Genomic DNA, 27,985 nt, shown 5'->3' with positions numbered 1-27,985 from the left:
GTACTGCGCTGTAGTGTTCTATGTTCAACATTGATGCTGAGCCCCATGAAATCAAATGGTGTCGGGTCAAACATGGGCAAGGAAATCTCATGCTGATTACTGCCCTCCTTCAGCCACCGAATCAATACTCTTCCATGTTGAACATTACTTGGAATAAGCACTGAGGGGATGGGCGAGGGAGGGGGTGGGCATTCAAGGTACTGTGGGTGGGGGAATGCCCATCACCAAGACTCGCTTGGTACCACCATTGAGCTGTCTGTCCTGAAGGAGGTCTCGCTGCTGGACTGGGCGTGCGGCAGGTAGTGAGAGAACCAAGCAGGATAAATACACTTGACCTCATCCTCACCAACCTACCGGTCACAGATTCACCTGTGCATATTATATTGGGACCACTGTGCGGTCCGTGTCTATTTTCAGGTCAGCAAACTGTAACTATTGGAGTGTTGCAGGGATCAGTGCCGGGGCCAAAACCATTTCCAACCAATATCAATGATGTGGATGAAGGAACCAACTGTGTTTGCGCCAAACTTCTTGTTGATACAGAGATTGGTAGGAGGGCAAGTTGGTTAAGGAGGATACAAAGAGTCTGAAAAGGGTCAGATATGTTCAAGTGACTGGACGTTAACTTTAGTAGATGGAGTAAATGTGGGAAAATGTGAGGATGTCCATTTGGCAGCAAGAATAGAAAAAACAGAACATTATTTAAATGGAGAGAGAGTGCATAATGATGCTGGACGGAGTGGACTGGGTGTCCCAAAATAATCCCAGAAAGGTAACATGCAGGAACGGCGAGTAATTAGGAAGGTTTTTCTGTCAGGGGGCTGGAATATAAAATATAGCCTCCATAGTCCTGCCTATCACTGTGCTAAATGGGATAGATTCAGGACAGATCTAAATGAAACTGGGCATCCATGAGGTGCTGTGAGCCATCAGCAGCACAATATTCAAACACAATCTGTAACCTCACAGGCTGGCATATCCCTCACTCTACCATTGTCATCAAGCCAAGGGACTAACCCTGATTCACCATAGAGGGGAGGAGAACATGTCAGGAGCAGCACCAGGTTTCCCTAAAACACATTCCAATCTGCTGACCTGACAACAGGAGACTATAAGCTTGCTAAACAGCGGAAGCAGCATGCTCTAGGCAGGGCTAAGCGATCTCACACACAGAGGTTCAGATCAAAGCTGCAGTCCTGCTACATCTATATGGTGGTGAATAATTAAACAAATCACAGAAGGAGGAGGCCCCACAAACATCACCATCCTCGGTGATTGGGGAGACAAGTACATCAGTATAAATGACTGGGTTTGTGTTTAGTAATCCTGGGTTTGTTACCAATACCTCCCCTGGATGACAAAGCTAAGACAGACACACTGGAAGCGATGGAGAGCTGGGACATGGCTGTGAGAGTAACTGACGGTGTGAGAACTGAAATAGTCTGGAGTTAGAAAGGAGGAAAGGCCACAAAAATGCAGCAGTCAGTAACAGGACATCAATTCATCTCCTCTTATCCTGGAGAAATTAAGGTCTCGATTGTGTGTCTGAAACAATATTAGTTCATTTGACATTGATCCAGAGGAATAAACTCCAGCCCAGTTATTGGGATTAACATCAGTAAAAGCAAACTCCAACTGTCAGAATAAACAAGGTTCAGTCCTGGATGTGACTAACAGCAGCAATAACAGCAGAATCACAGCCCTGCAGACACTTGTCAACCTGTTGCTGTGTCAGATGAACTTCTCATCCTCAAAGAAGGTGAACCATCTCACCCCGGTGTGAGTGTGCTGGTGCGTCAGCAGGTGGGATGAGCGAGTGAATCCCTTCCCACAGTCCGAGCAGGTGAACGGTCTCTCCCCAGTGTGAACCCGCTGATGTCTGAGCAGAACACTTGTGGTTTTAAAGCTCTTTTCACATTCAGAACATTTGAAAGGTTTCTTATCCGAGTGAACAAGTTTATGTGATCTGAGGCTAGTTAAATAAATGGATCCTTTTCCACATAAGGAGCAGGTGAATGACCTCTCCCCAGTGTGAACTCGCTGGTGTTTCTGGAGGCCAGATAACTGAGTAAATCCTTTCCCACACACTGTACACCTGAACGGCCTCTCCTCATTGTGAACTCGCTGGTGTATCAGCAGATCACTTGTGGTTTTATAACTCTTCTCACATTCAGTACATTTCAAAGGTCTGTTATCACTGTGAACCAGTCTGTGAGTAGCGAGGTGGGATGATCGTGTGAATCCTTTCCCACACACGGAGCAGGTGACTGGTCTCTCCCCAGTGTGAGTGCGTTCGTGTTCAATGAGATTCTGTGATCGTTTGACTAGCTTCCCACAGTGAGAGCAGCTGAACTGTCTCTCAGTGCGAACAACCTGCTGCGTGACCAGGTCCTCGGAGCTTTTAGAGTTGTTATCACAGTCTGACTGGTTAAACAGCCTCTCATCAATGTGAACTTGCTGGTGGGTCCGCAGGTGGGATGACTGAATGAATCCCTTCTCACACACGGAGCAGGTGAACGGCCTCTCTCCAGTGTGACTGCGTCGATGCATTTCCAGCAGGGATGGGTAATTGAATCCCTTCCCACAGTCCCCACATTTCCACGGTTTCTCCGTGGTGTCGGTATTGTTGTGTCTGTCCAGTTTGGATGATCAGTGGAAACCTCGTCCACACACAGAACACGTGTTTCTCCTGGCAGTGAATGGTGTGATTTATTTTCAGGCTGTGTAACTGGTTAAAGCTCTTTCCACAGTCAGTTCACTGAAACTCTCACTCGGGTGTGTGTGTGTCTCGGTGCTTTTCCAGTCACACTGATGTTTGAACTCTTTTCCCACGGACAGAACAGACAAACATTTCTCCTTCCACATTCAAAGACCATGGTATTCAGGTGCTCATGAATTGAGTGACTCTGTCAGATCTCGATATGATGTTTGGTTTGAGTTTCCCATCTGCAAATCATCGTCCTCTTGTACCTTGTAAAAGACATCGACAGTGTCAGTATTACCGTTAGTACAGGATAGAAATTTAGAACTGACAATTCCAGTTTCTATGATTTTTTTCTCTCTCTTGTTTCCCCAAACTTAGAACATAGAACAGGGGGGGGGGGGGGGGGGGGGGGGGCCTCACGGTAGCATGGTGGTTAGCATCAATGCTTCACAGCTCCAGGGTCCCAGGTTCGATTCCCGGCTGGGTCACTGTCTGTGTGGAGTCTGCACGTCCTCCCCGTGTGTGCGTGGGTTTCCTCCGGGTGCTCCGGTTTCCTCCCACAGTCCAAAGATGTGCGGGTTAGGTGGATTGGCCATGCTAAATTGCCCATAGTGTAAGGTTAATGGGGAGATTGTTGGGTTACGGGTATACAGGTTACGTGGGTTTAAGTAGGGTGATCATTGCTCGGCACAACATCGAGGGCCGAAGGGCCTGTTCTGTGCTGTACTGTTCTATGTTCTATGTTCTAGTACAGCACAGAACAGGCCCTTCGGCCCTCAATGTTGTGCCGAGCCATGATCACCCTACTCAAACCCACATATCCACCCTATACCCGTAACCCAACAACCCCCCCTTAACCTTACTTTTATTAGGACACTACGGGCAATTTAGCATGGCCAATCCACCTAACCCGCACATCTTTGGACTGTGGGAGGAAACCGGAGCACCCGGAGGAAACCCACGCACACACGGGGAGGACGTGCAGACTCCACACAGACAGTGACCCAGCCAGGAATCGAACCTGGGACCCTGGAGCTGTGAAGCATTTATGCTAACCACCATGCTACCCTGCTGCCCATCATTGTGGTCCAATCAAACGTCCTTCTCAACTAAACCAGAATGTTGTTTCCAGTGTCTATGAGACATTCTGTACCCTGAGCTGTCCACCAGTGTGGAAGGTCTCAAGTGTTCCAGTAGACACCGCACGCCCCCTCTCCCGGACCACCCAGGGATTGACAAGACCACAGAAGAGGAACCGACAGCCAGAGCTACCCCTTGCCGCTCTGTAAATTGCTGTTTAATCAGGCCCAAGAGCAGGTCCAGGAGCAGATCCTGTGACTTATTCAGTCCCTCCACACTGGGCAGGCACTGATTCGGAGTGTGGGATTGAAGTGTAAACCAAATGGAGAAGCAGTTCCTTCAGGTAACTATACAGGGGCTATATAGCTGATTTAGCTCAGTGGGCTAGATAGCTAGTTTGTGATGCAGAATAAGGCCAATAGCGTGGGTTCAATTCTCGTACCAGCTTACCCAAACAGACGCCGGAATGTGGCAACTAGGGCTAGGGGCTTTTCATAGAAACTTCATACTTGTGACAATAAAAGGTTATTATTATTAGGGGCTGTAACCTTTGACTGAAAATAAATATGAGGCCCAAATTGAGAAGCATTGCTGTCTCACGGTGCCAAAGACCCGGCCCCGGGTCACTGTCCGTGTGACGTTTACACATATTCCCCGTGTCTGCGTATGTCTCCCCCCACAACCCAAAAGGGGAGCTGAATTGGCCACGGTATATTGCCCCTTAATTGGAATAAAAGAACTGATGCTTTAAATTCATTTTTTAAAAATAAAATTATATGACCCAAATACCCGTCTAGGCCGCGAACATCATGCCCAACCCGAAAGTGGGAAATATGTTTTAAAACGTGCTGTCCTGGAATTTTTCAGACCCGGACACTAGGACCCGGTGAGAACAGAAACCTGAAGCTCCGCCTACTCTCTATTGCGTCTTAAGGCCACAGCGCATGCGCTCCGCGCTGAACCAGAATGGCGACCGTTATCCATAAGCTGTGCCTGGGGGGAAAAAGCGCAGAACTGGAAACGCGGGACTTGCAGAGTCTCATTCGGGGTTTGAGGCCCTCACCAGGTGTTTAGAAACCCTCCCTATCCAGATCCGTCCCCATCGCTCCCTCAGAGTTTCCGCATCCTTCCCGCTGCAGAGACGACAAAAGAGCGACTCTGCCCATCGCCATTACTTACACTGCGCATGCTCCCATACTGGGCGATACTGCGCCTGCGCGGTACATTGCTCTGGTGTGAATAGGGGATATTCACTACCGCGGGGAATGCTGAGTAAAAACTCGCCATCGAAAATACTAAAACCAACGTGAAAGTGCTGGAAAATCAGCAGGTCTGGCAGCATGTGGAGAGGAAAGAGCTGTGATGTGGATATTGGGGGAAAATGGGAAATTTATAAAATTAGGAACCAAGTAATACATAAACCCATGTGTACAGACCCTTCATTATCCATCAGAAAGATGGAGTGATGATGTGGAGATGCCGGTGTGGGACTGGGGTGAGCATAGTAAGAAGTCTGACAACACCAGGTTAAAGTCCAACAGGTTTCAAACACTAGCTTTCGGAGTACTGCTCCTTCCTCAGGTGTTTATACAGGGGCTTATATAGCTGGTTCAGCTCAGTGTGCTAGATAGCTGGTTTGTGGTGCAAAATAAGGCCAACAGCGTGGGTTCAATTCCCGTAAGATGGAGTGGTAATTGATGGAGAATTTCAAATTCCCCAAAGTATTCCAAAGCAGCAGCAATGACAGAGTCCAATGCAAACGCAGAAGGTGGGGTGACTTGAGTGAAGCATTTCGGTGGTGCAATGGTTAGCACTATTGCACAACCCAAAGATGTGCAGGCTAGGTGGATTGGCCACGCTAAATTGCCCCTTAATTGGAAAAACTGAATTGGGTACTCTAAATTTATTTTTTTTTAATTTAAATTTAAAAATGTGGTGTAGGAGCACTCACGGTGCTGTTAGGGAGAATTCCAGGAATTTCCTGGAGGAATGGCAATATATCTCCTTGTCAGGGTGGTGAGTGGCTTGGAGGGAAGTTTCCAGGTGGTGTTTTTCCCCAAGTGTCTGCTGCCCTTATCCTTCTCGGTGGCAGTGGTCATGGATTTTATTTTATTGCAGGTTTGATATAGATTTTTTTTAAAAATCTTTGGAAGGACGTTAGTGAACATTTGGAACAATTCCAGCAACTTGCTTACCACTTCACCTTAGTTCCAACCCCACAATTTACCAGATGTGTTCAGCTGAATTTCACAACTTGTTTTTGTGGCTTGTTTCTCATGTTTTCCTCTTTCTGTTTTCAATTAATTTTTCAGGGTATTAGAAGATGAGAAATTTCAGACAATCATAAATCAAAGACCACGTCAAGATCTGACCCAGTCACTTGATTCTTCAGGATGAAAAAAATGAAATGAAAATAGCTTATTGTCACAAGTAGGCTTCAAATGAAGTTACTGTGAAAAGCCCCTAGTCGCCACATTCCGGCGCATGTTCGGGGAGGCTGGTACGGGAATTGAACCGTGCTGCTGGCCTGCCTTGGTCTTCTTTAAAAGCCAGCTATTTAGCCCAGTGTGCTAAACAAGCCCCTAAACAACACTAAAGGGCACCTCCGGGATTTGAACACGGGACCTCTCGCAAGCTTCAACACTGAAAAGCCCGAAGCGGGAATCATATCCCTAAACCAACAAGCCACTTTCTGAATATCTGAATATCATCAGCTTTTGAACATGGAAGGAAAAAGCACTGTTCACAGTGGGGTAAAACTGCATCTGTGTTGTGTGTGTGGACAAGGTTTCAACCGTTCATCTGGCCCGATGAGACACAAGCGCAGTCACAACGGGGAAAGACCGTATAAATGTGGAGACTGTGGAAGAGGATTCAATTACCCAGTTAGCCTGGAAAGTCACCGACACACTCACACTGGAGAGAGACCTTTCACCTGCTCAGTGTGTGGGAAGGGATTCACTCAGTTGGCTGGCCTGTTGATACACCAGCGCATTCACAGCAGGGAGAGGCAGTTCACCTGCTCCTAATGTGGAAAGGGATTTACTCAGTCATCGGCCCTGCTGATACATTGGCACATTCACACAGGGGAGAGGCCGGTCACCTGCTCTGTGTGTGGGAAGGGAAGCACTGATTTCTCTGCTCTGCAGAAACACCAGCAAGTTCACACCAACAAGAGAGAGTTTAATTGATTAAACTGATTGTGGAAAGAGTTTTAAAAGACCACGCATACTGAGGGAGCACCAGTACATTCACACCGGTTCCACACCGTTCAGCTGCTCTCACTGCCGGAAGGGGTTCAGGACATCTTTCCACCTTGTGGCACATGAGCACATTCACACTGGAGACAGGCCATTCACCTGCTCTGAATGTGGGAAGGGATTTAATCGATCATCCAACCTGCAGAAACACCAACGTGCTCACAGTGATGAGAGACCGTTTAAATGCCCAGACTGCAGGAAGTGTTATAAAAGTTCTTTTTTTTTAAATTTAGTGTACCCAATTATTTTTTCCAATTAAGGGGCAATTTAGCGTGGCCAATCCACCTTCTCTGCACATTTTTTGGGTTGTGGGGGCGAAACCCATGCAGACACGGGGAGAATGTGCAAACTCCACACGGACAGTGACCCAGAGCCGGGATTGAACCTGGGACGTCAGCGCCGTGAGGCGGTTGTGCTAACCACTAGGCCACCGTGCTGCTCCGTTATAAAAGTTCTGAGGAATTGCGGCGGCATCAACATGTTCACTGACGAGAGAACGTTCACGTGTTCTCACTGCGGGACTGGGTTCAGGAGAAAAGGCGACCTCACTGTACACCAGCGAATCCATACTGGGGAGAGACTGTTCACCTGCCATGTGTGTGGGAAAGGATTCACTTGATTATCCCATCTCGCTGCACACCAACATGTTCACATGACTGAGAGACTGTTTAAATGTTCTGACTGTGAGAAGAGCTTTAAAAGCAGAAAACTTCTGCTCACACACCAGCGTAATCACTCTGGAGAGAGACTATTCACCTGCACTGAGTGTGGGAAAGGATTCACCCGGTCATCCACTCTGCTGAGGCACCAGCAGGTTCACAGCGAAGAGAAGCCATTCACTTGTTCCACGTGCCGGAAGGGATTTACCCAGTCATACAACCTGCTGAGACACCAGCAAGTTCACCAGTGATTACAGGGGTGTGATTCTGCTGTTATTGCTACTGTTAATCACATTCAGGACTGTTTATTCTGATAGTTGGAGTTTATTTCTGATGTAAAGCAGCATTATTCGACTTGGTGTGTGCCCCACAGCATCTCTCATTCATGTGTGAATAGATCATCATCTCTGCAAACCTTGGTTTAAATTTGCATTGAACTGAACATGAAAAATAAACAGATCACAGTCCAATCTTGCAGCTGTATATTGACAGGGGAAAGCCTGTTCTGTAACTCGAGGATAAAGCTGTATAAGCTCTGAATGTTTGTAATCATCAGGTTCGAGCTATTTGATAGACATCTGTTCAAAGCTGTTAACTTGCAAGATATTGAAGGAATTACTCTGAAAGTAAACTCACCGATTTCTAACCTCAGACTCTGGTCCTGCTGTAATGAACACTCAGCATCCATCAGTGCTGATTTACAGTGAATTACTGGATGTTACTTGTTTTGTGAAATATCTCTCCCCATTAGTGCTGAACTGCTGGATAACTCGGATTGCACTTGGACATGATTTGGATTTAGTTTAAAGATGTGCAGGTTAGCTGGATTGGCTATGCTAAATTGTCCCTTAGTGTCCAAAGAGGTGGTTAGCTGGATTGGCTATGCTAAATTATCCCTTAGTGTCCAAAGATGTGTAGGTTAGCTGGATTGGCTATGCTAAATTATCCCTTAGTGTCCAAAGAGGTGCAGGTTAGCTGGATTGGCTATGCTAAATTATCCCTTAGTGTCCAAAGAGGTGCAGGTTAGCTGGATTGGCTATGCTAAATTATCCCTTAGTATCCAAAGATGTGCAGGTTAGCTGGATTGGCTATGCTAAATTATCCCTTAGTGTCCAAAGAGGTGCAGGTTAGCTGGATTGGCTATGCTAAATTATCCCTTAGTGTCCAAAGATGTGCAGGTTAGCTGGATTGGCTATGCTAAATTATCCCTTAGTGTCCAAAGAGGTGCAGGTTAGCTGGATTGGCTATGCTAAATTATCCCTTAGTGTCCAAAGATGTGTAGGTTAGCTGGATTGGCTATGCTAAATTGTCCCTTAGTGTCCAAAGACGTGAAGGTTGGGTGGGATTACAGGGATAAGGCAGGGTAGTCGTCCCAGGTAAGGTGCTCTTTTGGAGGGTCGGTACAGACTGATGGGCTGAATGGCCTCCTTCTGATTCTGTGTCAATAAAGGGTCTGTGTGCCTAGATAAATTGGTAATTTGTAGGTGATAAACAATGTTTATGTCCTGACTTGTAGTCTGGCGTCTTCATGATTTGTGAAGAAAGATTTAATTCACTCACTTAGCAGCTTCAGGGGAATCAGACTGAGGTTTAATGAACATAATGAGCAGGAATAGGCCATTCGGTCCTTCGAGCCTGTCCTGCTATTCTTGTTTTATTTGTCCAGGGGATGTGTCTATCACTGGCTGATCCAGCATTTATTGTCCATTACTAAATTGTCCTTGAACTGATTTGCCATTTCAGAGGTCATTTCTGTGGGTCTGGAGTCACATGTAGGCCAGACCAGATAAGGGTGGCATATTTACTTCCCTGAAGGGCATTAGATAGGTTTTAACAACAATTGATAATTGTTTTCATGGTCATCATAAGATTTTTAATTTAAAATTTTTATTGAATTCAAATTTGACCATCTGCCATAGTGTGATTCAAACCCAGATCCCAGGAGGAGTCCCCTGGGTCTCTGGTTTACTGACCCTGTGACAATACCACTACACCAGCGCCTCCTCGATCGTCACTGATTGTCTACTCCAATTCCATCTCCCTGTACTCTCCCCATAGCTCTCAATTTCCTTTATACACAAAAATATATCAATTTGTCTTAACTACACTCACTGACTGAGCATCCATTGCTCTCTGGGAGAGAGAATTCCAGAAATCACAACCTTGGTGAAGAAATTGCTCATCACAATCTGAAATGGGCAACCCTTTATTCTGAGACTGAGAGTCAGTGTCCCAGATTCCCCAGTCAGGAAAATAAAACATCTTCACAGCGTCTAACCTCTCCATACCTTTATGAATCATATGTTCTAATGGGATCACCTCTCATTTTTCTAACCACCACAAAATTTAGGCCTAGTCTGATTTTATCAGCACCCAGTCACCAAGTCCCGATTAATAAGGATAGATTCTAGCATTTCGCCTACACTTGATGTTTGGCTAACTGGACGGTAGGTTCCCATTTTATCTCTCTCTACTTTCTGGAATAGTGAGTGTAGGATTCGTATGTTTTCTACTTTTCAGTCCTTGGAAAGTAAGGAAGTAGGGTGTCTGGACCAGAGGATGTAGTCACCATTTAGTCCCATTAATTTCTCCACTCTCTATTGTTATGGGCCAGGGTTTAGAGAACCCCAAAGCGTATCATAGAATTCACCTGACCTACAACCTTTAATAGATTGTGATATGGGGAGCACACGGCCCACTCTACAGGTACAGCAGAAATGGAAAAGTATTTTTTTAAAGCAAAACAATGTTTATTCTATGAACTCAAGTTAACCTTTTTGAAGCATAGTGAACATCTTAGCAACCATTAATTCAAATACAACCCCCAAAGAATACAACACCAAGTAATGCTTGCGCTGTCCTTTTAACATCTAGAAGACTTACAAAAAACAACCTTTTAAAAGAAGATCAGGTTAAAGTCACTACTGAAAACATTTATAATTCTGAATTCACCAAATGATCAAGAGATAGTGTTTTGATGGCAGAGAGAACAGCAGAACGCCTACTTGGTCTGGCTTTAGCTCCAACACTGAAAACAAAACTAAAACACACCCTGCAGCCTGCTCAAAAACGAAAGTGAAAAGCAGACAGACAGCCTAGCTCCACCCACTCTCTGACATCACTGGAGTAGTTATCACCCATTTCTTAAAGGTAGTCTCACATGACACTATTTCTATAGGTTCCTCATTCGGACTGGATAAGGGAATCTGTAACCTGCATCTGCAAAGCTGTCTGCAGCTCAGTCAGGATTCATGCAGCTTCCACTCTTCATCAATCAAACACATTTTCAATGGAAATTAAATGGACTTTTTCATTTTTTAAACTTTTATTCACATTATAAATGTCAGAAAGCATCATTCAATCAACAACTTTTCTGTAAAATTCTATAAAATGATGTTGAAACGTGTGTCTGACTGTTTTTTCATTATTACTGGCATTTGATTAACATATTTGTATTGTTGACCAATTTTTTAAAAGTTGACTCTTCCTTGTATTAATGTTGCCGTCCGCCCCCTGCACTGAACCCTTAGTTCCCCCTTGTAATTAGAACGTTTTGTTTCCTACGATGATGACAGATAAAAAGTATTTGTTTTGTTTCTGTTATTTCCTTATTTCAATTATAATTTCCCCTTTATCTGTCTCTCATTGGGGCATGTTTACTTTCACTCATCGCTTCCTATCTACACACCTACAGAAATATCTGCTTTGTAAACTCCACGAGTCCAGACTCAAATTCCCATTTACATTTAATTCAGGCTGTTGTTTCTCAAGTCGATGATCCCGACCACTGTGATCCAACTCCTTTTTTTTAAATTGTTTTCTTTTTATTACTTTATCAGAGTTACAATGCCAGATCTCAGAGTGTGAACAGGGGCAAACCCCTAATCCAGCTCCTTGCCTGCTCCAAAAACCAATTCAAATTGAGTCCAATTCATGGTCCCCACGAGAGCGACATCCCAGATCCAGGCACTAGAAGGATGAGGGGGGATCTTATTGTAACTTACATGATACTGTGAGGTCTGGATAGAGAGGACGCGGAAAGGATGTTTCCACTTGTAGGAAAACTAGAAGCAGAGGACACCATCTCAGGCTAAAGGACGATCCTTTAAAACAGAGATGAGGAGGAATTTCTTCAGCCAGAGGGTGGTTAATCTGTAGAACTCATTGCTGTAAAGGCTGTGGAGGCTAAATTACGGAGTGTCTTTAAGACAGAGATACATAGGTTCTTGATTAATAAGGGGATCAGGGGTTATGGGGAGAAGGCAGGAGAATGGGGATGAGAAAAATATCAGCCATGATTGAATGGTGGAGCAGACTCAATGGGCCGAGTGGCCTAATTCTGCTCCTATGTCTTGTGGGCTTATTACACCTGACCTCACGCTGACCTTAGCCAAAAGGCCGAGAGGCGATGTGATTCCACTCTTAACACCACTTGAAAGATCCAGAGTGAGGAATCATTACCCGAAAAGAGGATTGAGCTCAGGAGTGATTTTAAAACAGTTTATTGGGAAGCAACAAACTTGAGTTAAATGGACAGAAATAGTGAACACTTTTTTAGGTGAGGATGGTTTCTGGCTCCTGGAGGACAAACAGAAGGATGGTGCCGAGTGAGTGTTGGTGTCCATGGCTGGTAGCTGCCGTCTCCTCTGAACGGTTCACTGGTGTTGGTGTCCATGGCTGGTGGCTGCCGCCTCCTCTGAACGGTTCACTGGTGTCGTTGTCCATGGCTGGTGGCTGCATTGTCCTCTGAACGGTTCACTGGTGTTGGTGTCTATGGCTGGTGGCTGCAGTGTCCTCTGAATGGTTCACTGGTGTCGATGTCCATGGCTGGTGGCTGCTGCCGCCTCTGAACGGTTCACTGGTGTTGGTGTCTATGGCTGGTGGCTGCAGTGCCCTCTGAACGGTTCACTGGTGTGAGCCAGATTTCGATGTTTGGATGAAGCCAATCACTTTGAAATCTCCTTGTTCTTGAGAGCCATTGTTAATTGTTGCACACACAGTTGGGTAACGACTGGCTCATAATGTCCAATTGTATAAGTGTTAAAAATGTCTTCTTTCAGGGGCTATGCTCAAGACATTGTCCTTGGCTGAGATAACAGGTCTGTCCTGTGTTTGTCAGTCAGCAAGTTGACATAGAAGCTTTCTTCAGAATACAGAGGGAGAGCTATTTCTGGAATATGCCATAAATTTCTGATGATTTTACATAAGTCGATTAAACTGTGATTTCTTACAATCTATTACTTGGATTGAACTTGTCTCCATTCCTGGTCTGAGGGGATTTCTGGACAAGATGGGAGATGGGAAGGATAACATTCTAAACTCTCAATTCTCCACCAATTCCCATTCCCTTTCTGGGCGATAACAGAGGCTTCACTGCTTCACTGTGTGTAATGTACAAATCACTGAGAATTGGCAGCAAGGGCTGATCAGCACTTTCTAATCGGAAATGTTAATCAGTGGAACAAATCAGACACTGAATTGTAGATTTTGTACCAAAGGTCATTTTGTGATTGAAGGAAAAGTCCAGAACATTGTTGTGAACTAATTTCCAATGAGAGTTTCTGAATTATGGGGAAAGATCACAGACAGCGTTTCCAGAATTCTGCAGCCCCGAGAACACAATCAGCTATAGATCCAGAATAATTAATTCCAGCTCGGTTAAACAGTTGATTAACATTAGCAGAAACAAACCCCATCTGTCAGAACGAATGTTATTCGGGCCTAGTTGTCAGTAACAGCGGCAATAACAGCAGAATCCAATCCCTCAGTCACTTGTGACGTCGCTGGTGTTTCAGCAATTGGGATGAATCAATGAACCCCTTCCCACACTCGGGGCAGGTGAATGGCCTCTCCCCAGTGTGAACCCGTTCATGTCTCAGCAGTTGGGATGAATCAGTGAATCCCTTCCCACACTCGGAGCAGGTGAATGGCCTTTCCCCAGTGTGAACTTGTTCATGTCTCAGCAACTGGCATGAATCAGTGAATCCCTTCCCACATTTGGAGCAGGTGAACGGCCTCTCACCACTGTGAACCCGCTGGTGTAATGCTAGGTTAGATGACTGAGTGAATCCCCTCCCACACAAAGAGCAGGTGAATGGTCGTTCCCCTCTGTGAATTCGTTGGTGTACAATGAAGCTGCTAGAATGCCTGAAGCTCTTTCCACAGTCAGTGCAGCTGAATGGTTTCTCCCCAGTGTGAACTCGCTGGTGTTTCTGCAGCGTGGATGAAAGCCTAAAGCTCATTCCACAGTCAGTGCAGCTGAATGGTTTCTCCCCAGTGTGAATTCGCTGGTGTGACACTAGGTTGGATGAGTTAATGAATCCCTTCCCACACACAGAGCAGGTGAATGGCCTCTCCCCAGTGTGAACCCGCTTGTGTAATGCTAAGTGTGTTGACCGAGCGAATCCCTTCCCACATACAGAGCAGGTGAATGGCCTCTCCCCAGTATGAACCCGCTGGTGTATTGCTAAGTTTGACGACCGAGTGAATCCCTTCCCACACACGGAGCAGGTGAACGGTCTGTCCCCACTGTGAGTGCGTCGATGAGTTACCAGCTGGGAGGGGAAAGTGAATACCTCCCCACATTTCCACAGTTTCTCCATGGTGCCAGTGTCCTTGTGTCTCTCCACACAGAACAAGTGTACAGTTTCTTCCCAGAGCAATTAAGTTATATTTTTTCAAGCTGTGTAAGTGCTACAGTCAGTTTTCAGGAACACACATTCGGGTGTTAGTGTTTCTCGGTGTTCTTCCAGTCACACTGATATTTTAAATCTTTTTCCAAATGAGAACCTTCTTCTTTCCACATTCAGAAGCTGATGATATTCAGGTCCTGAAGAATAGAGTTATTCTGTTGAATGTTGATCTGATGTTTTGTTTGAGATTTCCGATGGCAAATTCTCCTCACCTTCTAATATCCTGTAAAAGGTGTTACAAAAGTCATCACTGTCAGTCCAGGATAGAAATTCTAAACAAACAATTTTAATTTCTCTGGTATATTTTTCCCTCTCTTGTTCCCCCAAAGCAGTAAATCCCCGCCCCACACACTCTCCCTCCTCCTTGGGCTGAAATCCAAACCCATCTCACCATCTTCTCCGTTACTTTCCTCAACTCCAAGTTTTCTCCCTCTCTCTCCTCTGCCTGAGTTCAGTTCTCCAAAACACCCTGAAAAAGGAAGTTCTGTCAGTCCCAGATAGACATTCAGAAAAGACCAAAATTCTTCTTGGTTTCAGTTTGCTGTGTGCACATCTTTTCCCCTTCTCAATCTGTATAGGAGTTTCCAGAATCCATGTTAGTTAATGGCGGTGGTGGCGTAATGTTATTGTCCCCCAGAACAATGCTCTGGGGCGGTCCCAGGTTCAAATCCTGCCACTGCAGATGGTGAAAATTGAATTCAATAAAAATCTGGAATTAAAAGACTAATGGTGACCATGAAACCATTGATGATTGTTCTAAAAAAAACATCTAGTTCACGAATGCCATTTAAGGAAGGAAATCTGCCATCTTTGTCTGGCCTATATGTGACTCCAGACCCACAGCACTATGGTTGACCTTTAAATGCTCCCTCAAGGGCAATTAGGGACGGGCAACAAATGCTGGCACAGACTGCGACGTCCACATCCCATCAACGAATTTAAAAAATGTCCAGCAATCAATTCGCAAATTTCTCTCTTCCTGATTTCTGAGCCTGAATGGTGGCGCATGCGTCCTCGTGTACATCGTCCAATAGAAAGATGGCGAATGCGCATGCGCCTTTCTGATGCCCCCGACAATGGCCGCCGTTACCTGAGATACTCACCAGGAAAGGTCGTTCAGCCGCAAGCACGGGTCCACTAACTGTTTATTCTGGCTTTGAATCTTCCACGGAGTGGTTATGAATTATCTCAGGTTATTCTGCAGACTTCATTCCTCCCTCTTACTCAGCGGCTGCATTATCCAAAGCGCTGGCGATCATCTCCCATCCACTCTGTCCAGTTCCAGCATCAGCACTGCGCATGCTCGTCACAGCTCCGCGCTGCGCATGGAAGTCCCCGCGAGGAGGTGCAGGGGGCGGGGCAACTATGGGGCGAGGCCGCTGTCTGCGGGGGGCGGGGCTGGCTGCGGGGGGCGGGGCTGTCAGCGGGGGGCGGGGCTGTCTGCGGGGGGCGGGGCTCTCGGCTGCGAAGGGCGAGGTCACTGTCTCCGAGGGGCGGGGCTCCTATCTCCGAGTCCCGGCCCTGCGCTCTGCAAGCCGCAGACGTCACCGCGGAACAGAGTGATTCCTATTGGCTGATTCAGGAAGGTTACATTATGACGTCACAATGCGGAGATTGTATCGGATAAAATCCACGTTTGCCCCTTTTCCAAGTCACGACAGCAGCTTAAAGTACAACAGGTTTATTTCAAATCAGAAACTTTTGAAGGAGCAGCGCTCCGAAAGCTTGTGACTTAAAATAAACCCTTCAATGAAGCCTACCGATTGGCCCACCGAGCCTGCACCGACCCACTTAAGCCCTCACTCCACCCTATCCCCATCACCCAATAGCCCCACCTATCCTTTTTGGTCACTAAGGGCAATTTATCATGGCAAGGGTAATCCACCTCACCTGCATGTCTTTGGACTGTGGGAGGAAACCTGAGCACCCAGGGAAAACTCACACAGACACGGAGAACGTGCAGACTCCGCTTAGTGACCCAGTGGGGAATCGATCCTGGGACCCTGGCGCTGTGAGGCCACAGTGCTATCCACTTGTGCTACTGTGCTGCCCAAGGAAGGCAAATGCAATGTTAACACTCATGTCGAGAGGGCTAGAATACAAAAGCAGGGCTGTACTTCTGAGGCTGTATAAGGCTCTGGTCAGGTAACGTTTGGAGTTTTGGGCCCCGTATCAAAGGAACAATGTGCCAGCCTTGGGAAAGGGTCCATAGGAGGTTCACAAGAATGATCCCTGGAATGAAGAACTTGTCTTATGAGGACTCTGGGTCTGCACTCGTTGAGAGTTCAGAAGGATGGGGGGGGGGATTTTACTGAAACGTACAGGATACTGTGAGTCCTGGATAGAGTGGATGTGGAGAGGATGTTTCCACTTGCAGGAAAAACTAGAACCAGAGGGCTCAATCTCAGACTAAAGGTACCATTCTTGAAAACAGAGATTTAGGAATTTCTTCAGCCAGAGGGTGGTGAATTTGTGGCACTTTGCCGCAGAAAGCTGTGGAGGACAAATCACTGAGTGTCTTTAAGACAGAGATAGATAGATTCTTGATTAATAAGGGGATCAGGTGTTCTGGGGATAAGGCAGAAGAATGGGGATGAAAAAATATCAGCCATGATTGAATGGTAGAGCAGACTCTATGGGGCGAGTGGCCTAATTCTGCTCCTATATCTTATGGTGTTAGATCCTGAGTTTTTATTTTCTACAATAACCTTTGATATGACAACATATCAAATGCCTTCTGGAAATCTAAGGACAGTACATTCACCTGTTCCCTTTTAGCCACAGTACATGTGACTCCATCAAATAACTCTGATAAATTGGGTAAATATGATTTCCCTTTCACAAAACCATAATCTGCCTGATTACCTTGAATTTTTCTAACATGTTCCCTATGACAGATGTTTTGCTGACTGGCCTGTCGTTTCCAGCTATCTGCCCCCCTCCCTTTGTGAATAAAGGAGTTACTTTTGTTATTTTCCAATTTAATGGATTCCTCCCTGTATCGAGCAAATTTTGAACAATGAAACGGGTGCATCAACTCTCTCATTCGTTGCTTCTTTCAAGATCTTATGGTGAAGTCGACCCGAATCCAGGGTTTTGTCAGCCTGCAGACTCAAACATTGCTCATTAACACTTCCCTGGTAATTGTAATTTATTGAAACTCTATCTGTCTTTATATTTCTAGCCAGCTTTCTCTGGCACTCTAATTATTCCCGTCTTATTATTATTTTTGTGTTGATATTTTATTCTTTATATTCTGCCTAATGTTCTGACCTGAAATCTGCCTTTGCGCTGTTACGTGCTTTTTAAAAAACATTGCTATGTCTTTAACTTTTTTAGTTAAAGACAGATGCTGTGTCCTCACCTTGGCATTTTCCATTCTTACGAGAATGTATCTATTCTGTGTATACTGAAATATCCTGTTCAATGGGCAGCATGGTAGCATAGTGGTTAGCATCAATGCTTCACAGCTCCAGGGTCCCAGGTTCGGTTCCCGGCTGGGTCACTGTCTGTGCGGAGTCTGCACATCCTCCCCGTGTGTGCGTGGGTTTCCTCCGGATGCTCCGGTTTCCTCCCACAGTCCAAAGATGTGCGGGGTTAGGTGGATTGGCCATGCTAAATTGCCCGTAGTGTCCTAAAAAAAAGTAAGGTTAAGGGGGAGTTGTTGGGTTACGGGTATAGGGTAGATACGTGAGTTTGAGTAGGGTGATCATTGCTCGGCACAACATCGAGGGCTGAAGGGCCTGTTCTGTGCTGTATTGTTCTAAATTCTAAATGTCTGCTACTGAATCTCTATTGACCTGACAATTTGAAAGTTCATTTTAGCTAGCTCTGCATTGATGCCCAAGTAATTGCTTTTATTTAATCTTTTTTTTTTAATATAATTTTTATTGGAATTTTTTACAGAAAATATAAAACATAACGACAAACAATGAAATGCAACAAAATAACCCATAATAACCGTACCACCCCTAGACCGTATCAACGCATGTATCCCATCCCCCACCCCCCCAACCCCAATGAACAACAAAAGAACTTCAAAATAAATTTAAATTAAATAAACAAACATAGTCATCGTCCGCCCCCCCCCCCCCCACCTTTTCCCTCCCCCTACCTTTTCCCTCCCCCTACCTTTTCCCTCCCCCTTCCCCCCCTCCCCCCCGGGTTGCTGCTGCTACTGTCCCCGTACCCTATCGTTGAGCCAGAAAGTCGAGAAAAGGTTGCCACCGCCTAAAGAACCCTTGTACCGACCCTCTCAGGGCGAATTTGACCTTCTCTAGCTTAATGAAACCCGCCATGTCATTGATCCAGGTCTCCACGCTTGGGGGCCTCGCATCCTTTTATTTAATCTTAACTTACTCGTCTTGGATTCAATCTTCTACCCCTCAAACTGCATGTCAAATTCAATCATTTTATGATCACTGTTACCTGCAGACGCCTTCACCATGAGGTTATCAATTAATCCTTGTTCCACAATAGAGTCTGGTATAACCTTTTTTTTTAATTTAGAGAACACAATTTTTTTTTCCAATTAAGGGGCAATTTAGCGTGGCCAATCCACCTAATCTGCACATCTTTTGGGTTGTGGGGGTGAAACCCACGCAGACATGGGGAGAATGTGCAAACTCCACATGGACAGTGACCCAAGGCCGGGATTCGAACCCGGGTCCTTAGCGCCGCAGTCCCAGTGCTATCCACTGCACCACATGTCACATATCTGGTATAACCTGACCTCTGGTTGGCTCCAAAATGTGCTGATTGTAGAAACTATGGCAAGAACATTCTGTGAAATCCTCACCTATGCTACCTTCGACCATCTGATGTTTCCAGTCTATAAGTTGACTAAAATCCCCCTTGATTATCGCTGTACCTTTTCTGACAAACTCCCATTATCTCTTCCTTTACACTCTGTCCTACTGTGTCGTTATAATTAGGAGGCCTGCACACCACTCCCAGAAGTAAATTCTTGCCTTTATCATTTTTTATCTCAATTCAAACCACTCCTACATCCTGGTTTCCTGAGCTTAGGTCATCCCTGTCTAATGTGCCAACAGCATCAATAATTAACAGAGCCGCTCTTCCACCTTTTCCTAGATTTCTAGCCTTCCTAAATTTCACATACAGATCCTTTAGTTTTGTCCTTTTATTCTTTTTGTAGCGTTTATCTGATGTAATTTTAAATGTGTTCTCTCTGTCTCTTCCTGCCACAGTCTGTTTATCATTTTCCATATTCTTACCTTTCTCTCTTGTCTTAAGCTTTGCTTTACCACATCTTCCAAAACAAATCCGAAAAGATCCAACAATGGAACAGTCGGTAACAGGACATCAATCAGTCTCCTCCTATCTTAGAGAAATCAAGGACTGGAACACTGTCGTCAACATAGAGCTAATTTAATTAATCTACAGAATATTAAACTCCGGCCGAGTCACAGGAATGATTAACATCAACTGAAACAAACTCTGACAACTGTCAGAATGAACACGGTTCAGTTCTGGATGTGATTAACAGCAGCAGTAACAGAATCCAATCCCTATAATCACTTGTGAACTCGCTGGTGTTTCTGCAGGGTGAGTGAACGAGTGAATCTCTTCCCACTCACAGAACAGATCAGTAATGTGTCTTTGGCATGAATTCGCTGGTGTTTCAGTCGGAGGGACTGCTGAGTAAAACCATTCCCACACACGGAGCAGGTAAACGGCCTCTTTCCAGTGTGACTGCGCTGGTAAATCTGCAGATCTATTTTGCCTTTAAGGCTCTTCTCACAGGAACATTTAAAAGGTCTTGTGTTGGAGGGAACACGATGGTGTGAAGTGAGGTGGGCAGACTGAGTGAATCCCTTCCCACACTCAGAGCAGGTGAACTGTCTCACCCCAGTGTGAAGTCGCTGGTGTGTCAGAAGGTTGGATAACTGAGCGAATCCCTTCCCACAGCCAATGCATGTGAATGGTTCTCCTCGCTGTGCATTCGCTGGTGTGCCGAATGGCTGGATAACTGAGTGAATTGATTCTCACACTCGGAGCAAGTAATCGGCCTCTCCCCAGTGTGAACCTGCTGGTGTGTCAGAAGATTAAATTTGTTTTAAAAGCTCTTCTCACAATCTGAACGTTTAAAAGGTCTCATGTGAGAGTGAACAAGTTGGTGTGCAGTCAGATGTGTTAGTCAAGTGAGTCACTTTCCACACTCAGAACAGGTGAATGCTCTCTCCCCGGTGTGACTGTGTGGATGAGTTTCCAGCTCAGAATGGTAACTGAATCCCTTCCCCCATTCCCCACATTTCCACGGTTTCTCAATGATGCCAGCGTCCTTGTGAATCTCATGTTGGACGATGAGTTGAAGCTTCTTCCACACACAATACGTGCAGTTTCTCCTCGCTGTGAATTGTGTGGTGTTTGTCAGGCTGTGTAACTGGTTCAAGCTCTTTCCACATTCAGTTCACTGGAACACTCTCAGTCAGGTGTGTGTGCCTCTCGGTGCTTTTCTAGTCACACTGATGTTTGAAATGTTTTCCCACAGACAGAACAAACATTCCTCCTTCCATATTCAAAAGCCAATGATATTCAGATCCTGATCAATTGAGTAACAGTCAGATCTTGATGTGATGATTGATTTGAGTTTCCTGTTTATCGATCCACTCCTTGCAACCCTGTAAAACCAGTTTACACAGGTCAGAAATTCAGAACAGATAATTCTAGTTTCTGGGGAATAATTGTTTCTCTCGTTTCCTAAAGCTGCAAATCCCAGTCCCACACTTTCCCCTTCCCACATATTCACCACAATGGTTTCAAGGTCATTAATACTGAGTGCAGCTTTGAATTCCAGATTATCCCTTGAATTTAAATTCTACTATCTGCATTAACAAATCCATCAGTGTGAGAGCAGGATATAAATCCTCCCCATTCTCTCCTCCTGCTCCAGGATCAGTAAAGTGAGTTAAAGATAATTTCTCCTGAACAAATCCATTGCTGCATTTCCTTCCTGAAGCCACATTTGTCCACTGGGGCCTGGCACCGGGAGAAAGCGGCAGCTGCCGTTGTGTTGGGTGTTGAGGCGGTGCCGCTAGTTTGTTATTCAGGTGTTGAGGCCCCCACTGGGTGTGTGAAGCCTCCCCTCCCACCCACAGCCCCTAACGCTGCCTCCGCTTCTCCGCCTCATTCCCGCCTGAAGATGAAACAAACAAGCGTCTGTCCCTGGACATGAGCCGCACTGCGCATGCTCCACATCACAATGCCCAGGGAGTGATTGACGGCAGCTCCGGACCAATAGGTAGAGGGGGCGTGTCTGGACGACCTAGCGGGAGCGGCTGGTCCTCCAACCAATCGGAGTGAGTGAGGGTGGGTGGGACTTCGACTGAAGCATGCGCAGTGCAGGTAATAGCGATGGAGAGAAACTTTCATCTCGGATCCACAAAAGGTAAGAGGAATATTGTGGAACGCGGGAGCGATGGATCTGGCTGGTGGGTGGAAAAGTTTTCTAAACATATTGTGCAAGCCCAAACCCGGAAAAACCACTTCCTTGTTTTCTCGTTTCACGGAGCGGGGAAGCGAGGGTTCAGTGATCGGTTCGGGGTAACGACCGCCATCTTTACTCGGGACAATGAGCAGCAGAGCGCATGTGCGGGCGCCATGTTTGTTGGGGGCAACATTTTCAATGACTGGGAGAAGCTTATTTCACATTGCTCAGAATGGAGACAACTTGGCCAGCAAACTGCATTAGTCTTTGCCCTGGGTACTTGACCTCCCTTTAATTGTTATCTAATTGTTGATCAGAGTAGCAACAAGCAAAAACAAGTAGAAACAAGCAAATTGTGCCCCATGAATCCCAGTAACTCGATGGATATCTGACCCCATGTGCGGCTCTGTTCAGTCACGCAGAGACCCATGTCAGGAGCACAACCCTAGGGGCAGCACGGTGACATAGTGTTTAGCAGTGTTGCCTATGGCGCTGAGGATCTGGTATCGATGCCGGCCCCAGGTCATTGTGTGGAGTTGCACATTCTTCCCGTGTCTGTGTGGGTCTCGCCTCCACAACCCAAAGATGTTCAGGGTAGCTGGATTGGTCACGCTAAATTGCCCAGGCTACATTGCCCCTGAATTGGAAAAAAAATTGGGCAATCTAAATTTATTTTTTTCAAAAGAAAATCTTTTCCTACAGACAGAACAGACAAACATTTCTTCTTCCACATTCACAGGCCAATGATATTCAGGTCCTGATGAATGGAGTGACTGTTCAATCTTGATGCAAAGTTTGATTTGAGTTTCCATCTGTAAATCATCCCCTTGTAACATCCTGTAAAAGAAATTTATAAAAGTCATCACTGGGGGCAGTCACGGTGGCTCAGTCGTTAGCCGAGGACCCGGGTTCGATCCCGGCCCCGGGTCACTGTCTGTATGGAGTTTGCACATAATCGCTGTGTCTGTGTGGGACTCACTCCCACAATCCAAAAAGATGCGCAGGGTCAGTGAATTGGCCTCGCTAAAACTACGCTTCAATTGGGAGAAAGAAAATTGGGTAATCTAAAAGAAAAAATTTAAAATTAAAAATAAGCAAAAGCCATCACTGCCAATCCAGGATAGAAATTCTGAACCAAGAATTCTAGTTTCTCTGGAATATTTTTCCCTGTTCCACACTCTCCCTCCTCCCTGGGCTGAAATCCAAACTCATCTCACCATCTGCACCATTTCTTTACTCCATTCACAGTTTTCTCCCTCCCTCTCCTCTGCCTGGGTTCAGTTCTCCAGCTCCTGTCTGCCGACTGACAATAAAATCAATAGGTCTTATTCGGGGTTTGTGGCCTCCAGCAGGTGTTTGTGAATCCTCCCCACCCACCTGCCAGGGTTTCCTTCCTTCCCACAGATCAGAGTCATCATTGATTATTTTAGCCCAAACTGGAACCACATTAATTGGAAAACAAATATTTTCATGTAGGTTAGAGGCTCCACAAAGTGTTTCCAACCCCTCCTACCCATCTCCTGAACAGGTTGACACATTTATTTGTCTGACTAAAAGAATGATCTTTGATCGCACCGTGGTTAGCACTGCTGCCTCACGGCACCAAGGACCCGTGTTCGATCCCATCCCTGAGTCACTGTCTGTGTGGAGTTTGCACATTCTCCCCGTGTCTGCGTGCCTCACATCCACAATCCAAAGATGTGCAGGGTAGGTGGATAGGAACACGCTAAATTGCACCTTAATTGGAAAAAAATAATTGGTCACTCAAAATTTATTTTAAAAAAGGATTGTCTCTTTCCTAATGTTCACAATTAAAGGGGTGGGTTCCCCAGGAGATGGCTGACATTTCAGGGGACCGTAAATTGATAATGGATAGAGATATGTCTCGTGTTGTTATATGGTACAGATTAGATATATTATTTATCATTCTGTAATAATGTAAACGTATTATTATTTCAGGCCTTGAAATACAAGACTGTAGCTACATTATAGATTTCCAGTCATCTCTTCCCTCAGAGGGTTGTTAATCTTTGGAATTCTCTTCCACAGAGACCAGTTGTATCTGGGGGCACATTGAATATATTGAAGCACAGGTTTGACAGATATTTTATTGACAATGGAGTTAAGGGTTATAGGGAACAGGTAGGAAAATAGAGTGAAAGCTGAGATGAGGGGGGATTTCTTCCCTCGAGGATGTGGTGAAGCTTTTGAATTCTCTACCCCAGAGGAATGTGGAGCCTCAGTCATCAGGTATGTTCAAGACAAATATTGACAGGTTTCTAGATATTGAAGATATCGAGGGATATGGGGATCGTGTGGGAAAATAGTGCTGAGGTAGATCGGCCAAGGATCTCATTGAATGGTTGAGCAGACTCTGGGCCGAATGGCCTACTCTTGCTCCTATTCTAATCTCTGTGTCCTGGTCAGGAAGCAGTGAGCTGAGCTTGGATCTGTCAATCAACATGAATCAGCACCTTCAGGAGAATTGGGAGAGTGAATATTAGATACACCAGAGTTAGAATGGAGGGGGGGGGTTGTGGAGATTTACAGCTTTTGGAGAACGAGAGAAAATTATGTTCCATAAGAAGTAGAATTGTCCTGAATTTTAATAATAACGATCTTGATTGTCACAGGTAGGCTTACATTGCAATGACGTTCCTGTGAATTTCTATCCTGTACTAACTGATGACTTTTGTGAATTTAAAGGAATCAGCACCTTCAGGAGAATTGGGAGAGTGAACAGTAGATACAGCAGAGTGAGAATGGAGGGAGATTGTGTGGGATGGAGATTTACAGACTTTGAAGAACAAGATGTTAGGAATGGACTTTCCAATTAAACACTAATTTGATGTCAATTATCCAAATGAACTCACTGAGACATAAAGGGGTTACAGGAGACACTATTTGTTCATTGAGATTTGTGTGTGAAGTTGGATCAAAGAAACAAAGGTGTTTGTGGAGAAACATAGCTCTTGCCTCCTTTATTCTACAGCAACGGGCAGCACGGTAACACAAGTGGGTAGCACTGTGGATTCACAGCGCTAGGGTCCCAGGTTTGATTCCCCACTGGGTCACTGTCTGTGCGGAGTCTGCACGTTCTCCCCGTGTCTGTGTGGGTTTCCTCCGGTTTCCTCCCACAGTCCAAAGACGTGCAGGTGAAGTGGATTGGCGATGATAAATTGCCCTGAATGACCAAAAAGGTTAGGAGGCGTTCTTGAGTTGTGGGGATAAGATGGAAGTGAGGGCTTAAATGGGTTGGTGCAGACTCGATGGGCCGAATGGCCTCCTTCTTCACTGTGTTCTAACTCAGAAGCTCGAACACAAGAGAGGAAATAATGTTCCATAGAAACTAGAATTGTCTTCCCCGAATTTCTATCCTGTGCCAACAATGATAACTTTTATAAATTGTTTTTAAAGGATATTGGAAGAGGAGGAATTGCAGACAGACGTCTCAAACATCACGTCAAACTCAAACGATTCCTTTTGATCTGAATATCATCGGCGAGTAGGAGAAATGTTTGTCCGATCTGTCGGCTTCAAAAGGTTTTAAACGTGAGTGTGACGGGAAAAGCACCGAGATCCACACAACACACACCCGAGTGAGAGTGTTCCAGTGATCTGACTGTGAAAAGAGCTTCAACTGTGACACAGTCTGAGAAAACGTCACACCATTCACAGTGAGGAGAGAAATTGCACATGTTCTGTGTGTAGACAAGGCTTCCGCTGATTGTCCAATCTGGAGAGACATGAGGAGACCCAAAGCATGGAGAAACCGTGGAAATGTGGGGACTGTGGGAAGGAATACAGATTCCCATCTGAGCTGGAGACTCATCGACGCAGTCACACTGGGGAGAGGCCGTTCACCTGCTCTCAGTGTGGGCAGGGGTTCACTCGGTTATCGCACCTGCAGGCACACCAGCGAGTTCACACTGGGGAGAAACCATTCACCTGCTCTCAGTGTGGGAAGGGATTAATTGATTTATCCAGCCTGCAGTCACACCAGCGAGTTCACACTGGGGAGAAGCCATTCACCTGCTCTCAGTGTGGGCAGAGATTCCGTGCTCTATCCAACCTGCGGAGACATCAGCGACTTCACACTGGGGAGAAGCCATTCACCTGCTCTCAATGTGGGAAGGGATTCCATACTTTATCCAACCTGCAGTCTCACCAGCGAGTTCACACTAGGGAGAGACCATTCACCTGTTCTCAGTGTGGGAAGGGATTTATTGATTCATCCTCCCTGCGGAAACACCAGCGAGTTCACACTGGGGAGAAGCCATTCACCTGCTCTCAATGTGGGAAGGGATTCATTGATTCATCTACCCTGAGGAGACATCAGCGAGTTCACACTACGGAGAGGCCGTTCACCTGCTCTGTGTGGGAAGGGATTCATTGATTCATTCACCCTGCAGAGACATCAGCAAATTCACACTGGGGAGAGGCCATTCACCTGCTCTCAGTGTGGGAAGGGATTCAGTGATTTATCCACCATGCAGACACACCAGCGAATTCACACTGGGGAGAGGCCGTTCACCTGCTCTCAGTGTGGGAAAGGTTTTACTCAGTTATCCATCCTGCAGACACACCAGCGAGTTCACACTGGGGAGAGGCCATTCAGCTGCTCTCAGTGTGGGAAGGGATTCCGGGATTTACCCAACCTGCGGATCCATCAGCGAGTTCACACTGGTGAGCGCCCGTTCATCTGCTCTAACTGTGGGAAGGGATTCACTCAGTCATCCAGTCTGCAGACACACCAGAGAGTTCACACTGGGGAGAAGCCATTCACCTGCTCTCAGTGTGGGCAGAGATTCCGAGCTTCATCCAACCTAAGGAACCATCTGCGAGTTCACACTGGGGAGAAGCTGTTCACCTGCTGTCAGTGTGGGAACGCATTCAGTGATTTATCCAGTCTGCAGACACACCAACGAATTCACACTGGGGAGAAGCCATTCACCTGCTCTCAGTGTGGGAAGGGATTTATTGATTCATCCATCCTGCAGAGACATCAGCGAGTTCACACTGGGGAGAAGCCATTCACCTGCTCCCTCTGTGGGAATGGATTCACACAATTATCCAGTCTGCAGACACACCAGCAAGTTCACACTGGGGAGAGGCCATTCACCTGCTCTTAGTGTGGGAAGGGATTACATAGAAACATAGAAATATAGGAGCAGGAACAGATCATTTGGCTCTTTGCGCCTGCTCTGCCATTCATTATGATAATGGCTTATCATTCATAGCCTAATTCTGCTTTCCCTTCCATATCTTTAATTAATTAATAAACTTGATTGTCACAAGTACACTTACATTGAAATTAAGTTACTGTGAAAAACCCTAGTCGCCACATTCCGGCGCCTGTTCAGGTACACAGAGGGAGAATCTCTGTCCTAAATGGTCTACCCCGTATCCTCAGACTGCGACCTCTAGTTCTGTACACTCCCACCATCAGGAAAATCTTTCCTGCATCTACCCTGTCAAGTCCTGTTGGAATATTATAGGTTTCTATGAGATTCCCCCATTCTTCTGAACTCCAGCGAATACAATCCCAACTGATTCAATCTCTCATACGTCAGTCCCACCATCCCAGCAATCAGTCTGGTAAACCTTCCCTGCACTCCCTCTAGAGCAAGAACATCCTTCCTCAGATAAGGAGACCAAAACTGCTCACAATATTCCAGGTAAGGCCTCGCTAAGGCCCTGTATAATAACAGCAAGATATCCCTGCTCCTGTACTCTAATCCGCTCGCAATGAAGGCTAGCATAGCATTTGCCTTATTTACCGCCTGCTGTAGCTGCATGCTTACCTTCAGTGACAGGTATACGAGGACACCCAGGTCTCGTTGCACATTCCCCTCTCCTAATTTATGGCCGTTCAGATAATAGCCCGCCGTCTCGTTTTTGTTGTCAAAGTGGACAACCTCGCATTTCTACAAATTATACTGCATCTGCCATTCATTTGCCCACTCACCCAACTTGTCCAAATCACAATGAAGGATCTCTGCATCCTCCTCACAGACCCCCCCCCCCCCCCCCCCCCACACACACGCAAAGTGGTGTCATCTGCAAATTTGGAGATATTGGATTTTCCTCCCTCACCAAATCATTAATATATAGGGTGTTGCAGTGGTTAGCACTGTTGC

At 45.9% G+C, this 27,985-nt stretch overlaps 2 protein-coding genes and 1 pseudogene across 8 annotated transcripts in view; 2 read left to right on the top strand and 1 right to left on the bottom strand.

Annotated features, from left to right (window-relative positions):
- LOC119960553 (zinc finger protein 239-like) overlaps positions 1-7,252 on the top strand; it is a 47,198-nt gene extending 39,946 nt beyond the window's left edge. Inside the window, exon 4 of the transcript XR_005459447.1 lies at positions 6,097-7,252. The gene's annotated coding sequence lies outside the window, so the exon portion shown is untranslated. The remainder of the gene's footprint in view (positions 1-6,096) is intronic.
- LOC119960559 (zinc finger protein 239-like) lies at positions 15-19,649 on the bottom strand. 7 transcript variants are annotated; one of them, XM_038788216.1, is made up of 3 exons: positions 15,499-15,695; positions 14,787-15,104; positions 11,531-14,618 (listed from the first exon to the last, which is right to left on the bottom strand). In XM_038788216.1, exon 3 carries the CDS (start codon positions 14,303-14,305, stop codon positions 13,472-13,474), a length of 834 nt encoding a protein of 277 aa, XP_038644144.1. In that variant the 5' UTR covers positions 14,306-14,618; positions 14,787-15,104; positions 15,499-15,695; the 3' UTR covers positions 11,531-13,471. The 7 variants fall into 7 exon arrangements, with proteins under 7 accessions (XP_038644149.1, XP_038644148.1, XP_038644150.1 ...); XM_038788218.1 differs by having other exon boundaries at positions 14,787-14,864; XM_038788221.1 differs by lacking the exons at positions 11,531-14,618; positions 14,787-15,104 and adding an exon at positions 15-2,970.
- A 2,109-nt stretch (positions 19,650-21,758) lies between these two features.
- Positions 21,759-27,150, top strand: LOC119960552 (annotated as a pseudogene).
- The last annotated feature ends 835 nt before the right edge of the window (positions 27,151-27,985 follow it).

The sequence above is a fragment of the Scyliorhinus canicula genome, unplaced genomic scaffold (assembly GCF_902713615.1).
Source record: "Scyliorhinus canicula unplaced genomic scaffold, sScyCan1.1, whole genome shotgun sequence".
NCBI classification, from domain to species: Eukaryota; Metazoa; Chordata; class Chondrichthyes; order Carcharhiniformes; family Scyliorhinidae; genus Scyliorhinus; species Scyliorhinus canicula.
Note: the sequence above shows the minus strand (reverse complement) of the source record. Positions and strands in the feature narration are given on the sequence as shown.